At 34.9% G+C, this 12,453-nt stretch overlaps 2 protein-coding genes across 2 annotated transcripts; one reads left to right on the top strand and one right to left on the bottom strand.

The window, feature by feature from the left end:
- The first annotated feature begins 685 nt into the window (after window positions 1-685).
- LOC109173002 (phosphatidylinositol transfer protein 1-like) lies at window positions 686-4,645 on the top strand. Its single transcript, XM_019322251.1, has 10 exons — window positions 686-909; window positions 1,546-1,576; window positions 1,700-1,848; window positions 2,199-2,290; window positions 2,415-2,422; window positions 2,510-2,581; window positions 2,738-2,905; window positions 3,521-3,616; window positions 3,941-4,063; window positions 4,201-4,645. Exons 1-10 carry the CDS (start codon window positions 890-892, stop codon window positions 4,246-4,248), a joined length of 807 nt encoding a protein of 268 aa, XP_019177796.1. The 5' UTR covers window positions 686-889; the 3' UTR covers window positions 4,249-4,645.
- A 393-nt stretch (window positions 4,646-5,038) lies between these two features.
- On the bottom strand, window positions 5,039-7,989 carry LOC109172992 (tetraspanin-3-like). Its single transcript, XM_019322240.1, has 2 exons — window positions 7,300-7,989; window positions 5,039-5,477 (listed from the first exon to the last, which is right to left on the bottom strand). The coding sequence occupies exons 1-2, from the start codon at window positions 7,810-7,812 to the stop codon at window positions 5,133-5,135; spliced, it is 858 nt and encodes a 285-aa protein (XP_019177785.1). The 5' UTR covers window positions 7,813-7,989; the 3' UTR covers window positions 5,039-5,132.
- Between the last annotated feature and the right edge of the window lie 4,464 nt (window positions 7,990-12,453).

Raw genomic sequence — 12,453 nt, 5'->3', positions numbered from 1 at the left:
ATATTATGATCAATTGCTTTAATTTTTTATTTTTGTTTTAAAAACTTTTATTACCATTATATGATCATACATAACCAAACATCAATAATTATTCCAATTCCACACTGCTACCAAACATGCAAAATACTTTCATCAAAACATATTACCATTACCAAGTATTTGATTCAATTCCAATTTGTGCGAACCAAATACACCCTAAGTATACTAACAAGTTACAACTTTATACTTGTTGTGAATTATACGTGCACAAATGTTTTATTTTCGAATTTGTAATTTTTTTTTTAAAAGTACACATTGATCCATATAAGCATTATTAAGACACCATATCTATATGTCATATTAACTATTATGCAGTATGATACATTTTTTTGTTAATATTTTAAATGAGTGGTCATAAAATTAAACTCCGTGAAACCTTTAATTTGTTTAAATAACTTTATCTTAAAATTTTAAAAATTAGATGATTTAATTACACCATTTATTAAACTTAAAAGTGAAATTTACATGGTCCAACAAAACACTTATATAAACAATAATTGTGATTTATTATGGTGGGGAAAAAGAAAGAATATTAAAAATATTTCTCATTTGCGTCAACGATTTTCCATTGAAACACTCCCAAACAAGAAAAGAAACCGTCCGTCCGCGGACGTGTAGTCAAACAAAGCCCCCCACCCCTGCCCGCCCACTTTGAGAAGTCGTCACGCTTTTCAACTTTCCTCCCTCCCTCCATTGCTGAATTGCCCTGCAATTTCCTTCTTCTTTTATCCCAATAATTTCCTTTGCTGCCTCATAGCTCATTTCTTCATCAAAACAAGCTTTACAAACTCCGTCTTTGGTCTGGGTTCTCATCGTTCTCTCGATTCGCCCATCGCAAGCTTCTGCAACAATGGTTGTCCTTAAAGAATTGTATCCTTCTTTTCCCCCTTGATTTGATAGACGTATAATTATGCCCTTTTTTTTGCACGTAAATATGTAGTATACCGGTTTTGCAATTGTTGAATTACGCGTTGTTTTTTTCTCAATTTTACCATTTCTGGATATCTGCAAACGATAAAACTTTGAAGAAATCGATAGAATTGATTTTTATTCCGTTAGCTGCTTCGTTTATTGCGGAGAAAATTTGGGATGATTAGTTCAATGTTGCGGTGGACCTGGGTTTTAAATTTTCGATCAAATATTTTTTATTTTATTTTAATTTTTTGCTTCATTGCAATGAACAATTAATATATTCTGTAAATGCAATTAAAATATTATGTATCTTTAATTTATTTATAGGTATATAATCTGTCAATTGCAGACACATAAATACATAATATGTTAACTTCATAAACATATAATCTGAATGTCATCATTCATCAAGGTGGACCCTGGTCCATGGTATAATTTGCCTGCAATTAACTGAGAAAAAAGGCTGGCTGGTTTGTTTTCTCCAGGCTCTATTTTATGTAGTAGTGTTATTTGTTGTTAATATAAATTAGCTGTGTTAGGTTTCTCAGAATTTTCCTTGACCTGTTTTCCTCTTTTGCTGGGACTTGATTGAAGTCGAATTGTCATGCCTTTGTCAATAGAAGAGGTAATGCAAGCTAAGCTAGCATTTTTCTAAGACCCAGTTTGATTTCTATTGATTTTGTTTGTCTGTATGTATGTTTGTATGTGTATATATGTTGTGACTAGTTTCTTTGCAATGGAAATGCAGTATCATATAGCTCAGATGTTTATGGTCATGAAAATGCAACAACAGAGTACCACAGGCAATGAAGGGGTGGAGATTCTGGAGAACAGACCGTTTGAGGATGACGATTTTGGGCAAGGCCAATACACGTCCAAAATTTATAGATTGCAGAGGTAATTTCATATGTAGTTGAGTTGAATATTTAGTTTGTTATGAATATGAGATAAAAAAGTTCTATTTTTTGAAGATTGATTTGAATGGGTGGTATGTGTTGCATTTTTATGTGTCTCTGTACAATTTAATGTGCAATGCAAAAGCTAGATTGTAAAAACTTCTTTGAGGGTTTCCGGTTGTACCATTTAGCTATTCTGATGGAGCCATTTTTATGGAATTTCTTTTTGATGTCCAAGCAGGACTTTTATATAAGTCAATTTGATCGTTTCTATGTGAAATTGGATAATGTGACTAAAGCTTTCTGACCATCTAACTTTAGAACTCAAGTTTTCAATTCGGTTTTCTGCAGCAAAGCTCCTACTTGGCTGACTAAACTTGCGCCCGAAGATGCACTGGTGATGCAAGAAGAAGCTTGGAATGCATATCCTATGTGCAAGTCAGGTTTATATTCTAACTTAGGAATATGCATACACGAGGAATGTTTATTTTCAGCTAGCTTCCAGTTTTCATTCTTAAACACTTCTAACGATTTTTTGGTTGTTGTATGGAACTCAACATCATGCAGTTATAAAGGTATTTTATGTTTTAACGTTTGTTTCTCATTCATGGGTATTTCTAGTTAAACAAGTATTGGGTTCTCAGCTGCTTGACTTTTTGCAGTGTCCATATTTCACAAGATTCCTTCTTACGATTGATACTATTCATAAAGCTGACAACGGCCAAACTGAAAATGTGAGTTTGAATTCAATGAACAATAATAGAGCATCACTGTTACCTTCTATTTCATGGTTGGATTAAAGCATACTTGAAGAATCTGTGATCCAAAAATCATTATTCTTTTGTTTTGTTGTTTTCGTAAGAGTATCAATGAAACTTTGAACAATGTAGGTGCATGGACTCAGTGAAGCACAACTTGCTGCCAGGGAGGTGGAAATTATTGATATTGCTTCAGCTGCAACTGACTATTGGAGTTACATAATTGGGAGAAACGACATTGATTTGTCCAAGTTCCAGTCAGCAAGAACTGGACGGGGACCTCTCTTAGAGGGGTGGAAGGTTTGTATCTCCTGTTAGAATTGCACGGCTACTTTTGTGCTCGTACTGAAGTGCTATTGAGTCCTACAGGGTACATGAACACAAGTGACATTTGACATATTTGCATACAATTTCCTTTGGATCTGAATCTAAAATGTGCCTTTAGCATCTTCCAGTGTCTTCTCTTTCCAAGATGATGGATTTCAAATCTTTGCATTGCCTCTTAAGTCATATATGTGTTTGAGTTTTATGAATATATCTTATAAGAAAAACTTGGTTTATGAATGGAAATAGATGCTAGCTGGCTTCCAAAGGAATGCTATTCATATTGGCATCCCGTTTCCTGTAATTTCTATTGGTTTCTGTAGTTCTATACTTCTATTAGGTGCTAATAAAGGACGAAGTATACTATGTCAAGCCTTACGGCATATTTCTTCCCAATAGAATCTGTTTTCTGCTTGTATAAGCTCTTGTTACGAGCAATATAAACTTTATAGGCTCTTTCAACATTACCTGCATAATGCACAGAGCGTTGCTACTAAATTGTGGAGTAATCTGCATGCTTGTTTGGATTGACAATTTTATATCCAAAGCATAAAGTCATATGAGATTACTTACTATAGGCATCCCTTGCAGGACAATTGTGTTCCAGTGATGACTGCTTATAAATTGGTGACAGTAGACGCTCCATACTGGGGCTTTGGAGGCAAACTTGAAAGAGCTCTGGTTGCAGTATGTATCTTCAACTATTAACAGTTTATAGATTTGAAACAGATTTAATGGCCTTGATGGAATGTAATTCGGTTAGAATGACAACTGTTTAAGCATTCAAGAACATTTGAATGACCCCCCTTCTTCTGAGAGTATTATTCGTATGGCAGCAATATGCCCGCAAGATCCATATGCCTAACATGCTTTTATTGATTGTTTGAGCCTTATGTTGGAATCAGTGACCAACGGTTTTTCCTTTCACAATGCTGAATGCTGATGCTATAATCATTCCTTCTTCCCCATAAACAAACAGAATGTGTAATTTCTTTCTCCTCTTTGGTGCAGGGTGAAGGGGCACTTTTCCTGGAAAGCCATCGGAATATTTTTGCTTGGATCGACGACTGGTATGGGCTGACAGTGGAGATGATGCGCGAGCTGGAGCAACAAAGCGACCGCTCTTTAAATAAGGTAAAGCAAACTATGTAGCATATAACTGGCTTTCAAAGTTTGGTAATTTGTAAAGAGCTTTACCACTTAAACATGGAACTGGGAAAACCTTGCCTTCTGAATTCTGATGTGGTTGAACCATTCTATCATGCAAACAGAAACTTGGCCGGTACCATTCAAATGACAAGTTGATGGCTCAAGAATAATGTCCTGTTGATGCTGAAAATCAACCACTGAATCCCATCTTCATAAAGATGAGGTAACCATCAGAATTTATCCTCACTTGAATCTATGAGGTGACTAATCATTGTTCTTGAAAACATATGGTGGATGAAAACCATCTGTGATAGTATAGCTTAGAATCAAGATTTTTAAAACCCAGAAGTGATTATTATTGTTGTATATATTATTGTAATTCATTACTTTAAGGCTAGCAATCGCCCATGAAAAAGCTGTACCATGGTGCAAATATCTACCTTTTTGTATAGGCTTTATACTGCAGATTTTCCCCTTTGCTAAAGTGTTTACTTTTATTGTACAACTTCATTGTAAAGTTTAAGGAAAAACATTTTTCTTTAAGTAAAATATATGTTTTGTTCATTACATCCTCTGTATTGCTCAGAATTGAGATTCTTGCGGCCACCCTAGTTAAATTGGTCTAATAATTGGCTTAATAACCACAAAATTTCAACTGTTTATTAGCTTTCTTAGTTTGAGTTGGTCAACTATGAGTAACCTTAATTGGTTTACTTCGTTGTGGTATTTTACCTACCTACTAAAATTACAAAACGGACACTTCACCAATTCACCCATTACTGATGCAAACTTTCTCGTAAATCAAAGAGCTGAGATTTCTCAGAGAAAATGGAAAGGGTGAAGTTCCTGAAGGCATTACAGAATCACTTGATATATATAAGTAAAAGAAAACCAGGAAATCATCTGCAAGATTTAGTGATTTACAGTCTTCAGAAGAAGGATAAAGGTTTTTCAAAAAAAAGAAGAAGGATAAGGCATATAGACATAGCTTTCATCTAAAAAGAGTTGAATAAGCAAATACATAATAATAATCCCACACATTTTGAGCAAACTCTTAAAACTGTATCCTGCTAGGGTGTTCCTTCTCCATCCTGGTTTCGCCATAAGACTCGTCGTTGTCCATGCGCTTGTTGTGCCTAAACGCTGCACAGGCCACGACATACATTATTACCAGGAAGATTAGGACGACAATGTTGATCACAGACACCTTCCTCCAGCTCTTTTTCAGGCTGCCCAGTACACCCGCTTTGCAAGAGTTGCAGTTGTAACAGAGTAGCTGTTGATCGTTGCTCCATCGAACACAGTCCTGGTCAGCTGCCGGTAATCCCCCGTCTGTGCTCCATAACGTCTCGTTCATGTAAACATAGTTACATGCCGTGGGGGGTTTGCAACATCCCGACTACACAAAATATTTTAAGCCCTCATTAGTAAAATGGCGCGATTCCAAAATTGTAATTATACAATCCGGAAAACATATAGATGTTGTCTAAATGGGAACGGCATCAGTACATAGACTTAAGCTTCGAAATTTTCCATAAAATCAAGAATTCAAGGTTGTCATTTTCTTCCTTAATATCTAAACAACTATTGAGGAAACTAAAGTTGATATCAAATGTTGGCATTTTGATATCAATTATTGGGGGGGGCCCCAATTATTGGAGCTCGTGGCTGTGCTAGGCTCCTACTTTTTCTCTGGCTCCTACAACCACTACCCATCTTTTCAAACCACACTAAAGTAAGGCTGTGAGGGAAGCAATTTGTTGCCTAAAGCAAGTTCCACGTTTGGAGGCGAGCAAGGTTAAGGCCATCGAGCCTAGTCTGCCCTAAGATAGAAGAACCACACGGCATTACCAAAATCAGATTACCAATTACGAACAAACGAGTCATATTAAATCAAGCTCTCTTGTGTAGGATAGGAAATGAAAACCAGATAATTTTCCAGAAAGAAGGCTCCTAAATTGGATAAACTAAGTAGCCACCTAATTGGATTTTTGTCCTCGACTCAGACAGACAGCTCGCCCAAAAAACTAGTATCCTGAGGACCCATCTGCCACTCTGCCAGGTTAATATGTAAATACTATATGCATTTCCTTATAGTTACAAGACAAAGAACCATTTGCGACAGAAGGGTAAAGGAATCAAGAATCTTGAAAGCTTGGTAAAACTCAACAGGGCTTGTAAATCCCAGATTTTTAAGTGAATGAATCATGACAGCCAATGAAAAACTAAGGCAAAACACCAAAGTAAGAAAGAATATTCCGTCCAAGTTCTCGAAAGGCCAAAAAAAATTCAACTTTATAAAAATCAGTATCTACTTTAAAATTTTGGACACATGATTTGTACTCCTTATTAAAGGACAACAAATAGTTGCCGCATTGTCTCCTCTTTAGACAATAATAACTTGACAACAAAAGATGATCATGACACCTTTTCTCATTTCGTATTTTTCCTCGTCCTTTGTTCTTTCCCCACGGCCCCCATAATCACACCAGAAAAATGTCATCTTTTGTTTTGTTTTGTTTTTTGCTTTTTTTTTTTTTTTGGGTTAATAACCCAACTTTACCTTCCCCAGACTATATTACAATCATTATTGTGTGGATTATATTATCAAATAATGTACATTTAGTATATTAAAAATGTACATTGTATTCAAGGAAAGTACATTATTTGAGAACGGAAAGTACATTATTTTGTATAATGTCCATTCAATACATGAATAATATACTTTTACTATAGTAAAAATGTACCTTTTATTATGGTCCACACAATACTGCGTAAACCATGGTCCACACAATAATTTGCCACCAAGAAAGAAAATCTAGTTAATCTAGCTTCAAGATTCAATACCAAATTGTATACTTTTCAGCACAAAGAGCCCAACCCAGACCCCCATTGTTCGTGGCAGGAATGAATGAATCCCACACTTTCGCTCTGGAAGCATAAAGAAAACTATTTTTTTTTTTTAAAAAAAAAAACCCCAAAAGTAAAGCTTTAAGCTTTTAAAGGCTCAATTTTTAGTTCTTTGCTCCTCAAGAACAGATCTGAAGGACCTCAAGCTGCATTCCCTGATCATATTTCAATCTTGGGTTCTAATAAATCAAGCATATTTCAACATAGAACTGATAGAACTAATCAAATGTAGTATCCATTTCGTGATAACATGGATTGGATTTAAATGTTTTTTTTACCAAAATTAAGGAAAAAAGAACATTGGGTCATACCTCAATAGGACTAAGGTGTCTGCGGTAAAACATATCTGCGGTTTCAGGGGCGCCATTAACGAACCTTCTCGTCTTCCCACAGACATGGGAGTCCCTGACGCAAGAACCGATCTTTGACCAGTAGCTCTGAGTGGTGACCCTCTCCTCCAGCCACCCGGAGTAATCCTGGAGATAATACTCCATGTAAGCCCGGTTCATGACGGGTCGACCCGACCCCTTATCCGTGACGGCATAGGCGAAGATGACGAAGCCAATAAGGGCGGCTATGATGAAGAACATAGCCCAGAGATAAAGGTACATGAGGAAGGTGTTTCTGTAGCAGGCGCCGGCGAAGCCGGCGAGGGAAACCACCATGATGGCCACCCCTATGACTATGATGGGCCACTGCAGAAACTTTATGCAGTCCGTACTGTTTGCTCTGCTGCTCAGCCATATCCCGCCGCCCAGTATCGGGATTGACGCCAGGAAGGTCAAGAAGTTCATCAGACCTATCAAATGGTTGCTGGTTCTCATGGCTTTTTGCCCTTGTTTTTAGTTTCTCACTGTTGCCGGAGGTGAAGACGGCGGCGGGTAGAGGCTGAGGGCGGTGAGGGTTGAAGGGAAAGGAGTGGGGACTGGGGAGAGAGAGGGGGAAGTGGGTTAATGGACAGGCGGTAATGCTGAGTGAGTGACAAGACTAGTGGTGACAAGGATGATATTATTAGTTTGAGACTGGGTATATGCATATAATGGAACCAATTTTTACTAAATTATTTGATGTGATTTTACTGTTTAATGATTAAATAAATAAATAATTTAACATAATAAAAATTATGAGATTTTTCACGATTTAAATTTGTGTAATAGCCTCTTAATCACACAAAAAATAAATCACATTAAAAATTCGTTAATGGATAAATACGCACAACAACCACCTGTAAGGCTCACCTGGTTGGTCCTTTGAGAACTCTTAGGTTGACAGGTCGGTTTGCTAAGACCACCGACCAGACGGAATCAAATCACTTATGACTAATTGTACCGCTTTTATTGAAAGGCTTCACGACGAGTAAAAGATGTTCTAGGATTACCTATGGGATCGCCCAGCGGGGCATTACTCGGTCGGTCCGCCTAGGGTCACCCTGTCAGCCTACAACGCGACCCACTTTGCAATTCGAAAGGTTTTGCTTACACTGCCAGTAAAGGAAGTCAATTTGCGCCTATAAGAGAGGCGGCTAACATCTTGTAGGGATGACAACCATGTTGTCTCGAACAGTCACCTACATGTAGCTGCGAGGCAATCGCTTGGCCGAGCCAACGAGAACACACCATGTCAAGCTACTTGCATGTGGAGCATTCAATACTTAGCTGACTTGTTTAGTATAAATGGGAGGGTCCTCTCCTCACATGTCATATTAACTACTTTGCGATATCATGTCACTCGTGATAAACACTACATTGTAATCTAGTTTACTTGTAATAGCATTTTACTTGTAATACAACATAGCCTCAATCCACTCATCAGTCGTCATTCGGTAGACCGACCGACTGACTGAGTGCCATCTTTATTTATTCGCAAGATACGTATCCCTAGCTTAGTCATAACCCCCCATCAAATTTACGCTATCACCCACAAACTCGACTAAAAAAAAAGTTAACAATAATCAAACTTATGATCTTTTGGTACTACTCACACAACTTAAATTTTATAATATTATTATTGACAATGTTACTTGCCCAAATTTTTTAGTGTCTTTTGCTAGCCCAACACATGCAAGTTAGTATTCATGAAAGATAAAAGAGATAGGAAAAAAATAAGACATAAATTGTATAATAAATAAGTAAATATTAAGATTTTGAGTTAATTCTATTTTTGGTCTTAGATTTATATGTGACATTTTACTTCTAGTCTTTTTTATTTTTTTTCTTTCAAAACATCCATTGTTCGTCCTAATATTATTGTGGTATGATCATTTTTTGTCCTCTGTCAACAAACCTATTTAAATGGTGTTAAATATGAGGGCATTTCAATCTACTTTGTTCATTGGAAGTCTCATTTCTGACCAATAAAGCCTATTTTAACGTCCAACGTTCGTTGGATGGAAATGGCGAGATTTCCAAGTGTGATTCTAAGTTTTTTTTTTCCAACTGTTGCGGAGACTCAAGTTGTGAAGACTTTGCTACAGTGGTGCGTATTGCTATTGAAGAAAACAGGGGATTCTAGTCATGAATTAGGTTTTTTTTTTTTTTTTTTTTTTTTAAACAAGAATAAAAATATAGTAGGTCAGCCCACTTTGTATAAAAAAGACTGAAATACAACAGATGATAAAAAATGATAATGCCATAATAATTTTAGGACTAACAAAGAATCTTATGAAAATGGACTAAAAGTGGAATGACATATAAATATAAGGCAAAAAATGAAATTAACTCTTTTTTTTTTTTTTTTTTTTTTAAGTTAAACTCAAATCTATTGCGGAGTACTTTTTAGCATTTTAGGTGTTGTACATATACAAGCTAGCAACCATGTGTTTATATTATGATATATGAAACAAAAATTATAGGGAAGAGTTGTGTTTTAAGTATGTTTTTATGTTGAAAGCTCATCAAAATTTATATATATATATATAAATATTTTAGGATTGTTTTCATTCATGGCAAAACTTTTTAGGTAGTGAGGCCGCCTCATGGATCCTTATTCGTGAGATGAGTCAAATTGGGTCAATATGAAAATATAATACTTATACTGAAGAATGTAATACTAATAAGAAATAAAATATTTGCTACTTATAAGGGAAAGTGTTAGAAAAATGGAGTGTTTGATGATAGGGAAGTGAGGAAATGAGATCTTCACGCGTGTAATCACTTTCCTATAAACTTTAAATCTCCCTTATATAAAGCAACAAGGTTCAAGATTTAATCTTATGAGATACAAGAAGATGATGAAATTCTTAAGTTGCCTTGTTTAAGAATTTCCGGTAGAAAATGTAGTGCTGTGAACTTTCTCAGTTTAATGCAAGTTTATTGCATGTCCTTTTTTAGACATTTCTCCAAATATTTATAGATGCAAATAAAGTAGTTTTGGAGAAGTTACACGGAAGTTATTGAAGTTCAAAAACTCAACTTCCATAAGATATATTTATCTGATATATCAGGCATGGGAAATATATAACTGAATATTATATATTTTCCTAAGATATGGACCTTCGTGGGTTCATGCACTGCATACAAAAAACAAAGTAAAAAATATATATATTATATATTTATTAACTCATTGCATGATAACATGCAAAATAAATAAATAAATAAATAATATATATTATATTAATACTTACATGCATGCAGCATACATTTAAAAACCAAGCGTTTGAATTCAACTTTCGTTAAATTCATGAGACCGAAAGGTTTAAACCATTTCATGCACTCATTCGTGTAAATCATTGTTCAAAGACGAATGCATGTGCTTAACCAACGAAATTAACAAAGGTTACATAATTTGTCAACGAAAGGAAAGAACCCGAATCCATCTTTTCATTAATAATCGAATTCAGCATCAATTCGTGATTAACGAATTGTGCATCAATTCTCGATTCGATATCACCGAATTGATTCGTTAAGAACCAATGATTCGTTAACACCAACGAATCATTAAGCTTCGGTTCCAATCGTACGTAACATTCATATTTCCCAATTTGATTTCTACCAAACTAAAATAATATTTATAACTCCACAACTCCAAATATTATTTAAGCTTTTCATGGTAATTCATCTGAACCATTAACTCTCATTGCTATATAAATTTCTAACAGAAAGTATAATACTTTTGAAGAAAAATATAATACTTTTACCGTTTGATGTCAAAGTATTATATTTCCCATCAAAAGTATTACATTTTCCTTACAAGTAATGTTGGCAAATGTTTGTTACTTATAAGAGAAAAATACAATACTTACGAGAAAAAAATGTAATACTTTAAAATCAAAATGTAAAAATATTACATTTTTCTTCAAAATATTACTTTGTTCATATAAGTAATAAACACTTTATTTTTATCAGTATTATATTTTTCAGTATAAATATTATATATTTAATATTATACTTTTTATTTTAACCCGATCCATCTGACGAACAAAAATACATAAGACCTTACACAAGTTTTGATAACTCTTTAGGAAATGGCTTCAAAAGCTAATTAATGCCGAAACAAATTTAAAGCAACCACTCACCAACCGTAAATCCGTAATATATGCTTTGGTATGTTTCACATGGATGACTGCTTGTGGCGTGTGCCCACCTTTCCGGCCTTAACCACTGCATCCTTATTTTCCGGTTTTTAAAGTAAAATAAAAAATGTTATCGTATGAAAAATATATGGACAAATATTATAACACAGTTAGGAGTACTCAAATTTTTTTTAAAAAAATGGAGCAGATTAAAGTGGGAATGCATGCTTCATTTTTAAAAAGTGTAAATTAATCTTATTTATCCATCTATATTGATTAAAGTTTGAAATTTAGAGAAAAAAAAAATTGTATCATTTTTGTAATTGTGGTGGTATATTTGAAATTGTTTGATAGTGCAATTAGGGATAATTAATAGTGTACCCATATGAGTGCACTATTATAGATTATGAGTGTAGTGTTAGATATTCTCGAATTGTAAGTTGTAACACCCCCAAATCTAGGCATAATTTTAAGCATTAAACTTAAGAGAGATAGATAGTAAAAGTTTAACTACATAGATAAATTGCAGAAGCTAATACCAAAGTCATGCGGATGTTCTGCCACATCTAGGTTACCACAATCCAAATGCACAGGCTAGTCTAATCCTCAACGTAAAAGTCATAGTGAAACAGAAAACTATTCTTAATCCGTTCAAAACATCATAATGCATCAAACGGGCTCACATGCCAAACAACTAGACTAAAAGAACTAGCTAAGGGTGGAGAGTAGACTCCAACTAGGGCGCTCTCTAAGACTGACTACTCCATACCTTAAAATAGTTTGAAACCATTGGCGATTATGCTAAGTAACCCCACTCCAATGTGTAAAGATACATTTACATATACATTTCATACTTCAAAAATAATTTTGAGACTTGGGAATACATAAGCATATCTCTAATCAACTCTAACTCAGTAAATCACAAGGAATGGAATCAAGACCAGACCATACAAGA

The sequence above is a fragment of the Ipomoea nil genome, unplaced genomic scaffold, assembly GCF_001879475.1.
Source record: "Ipomoea nil cultivar Tokyo-kokei standard unplaced genomic scaffold, Asagao_1.1 scaffold0146, whole genome shotgun sequence".
Classification (NCBI taxonomy): domain Eukaryota; kingdom Viridiplantae; phylum Streptophyta; class Magnoliopsida; order Solanales; family Convolvulaceae; genus Ipomoea; species Ipomoea nil.
This window is presented reverse-complemented; position numbering and strand designations above follow the sequence as displayed.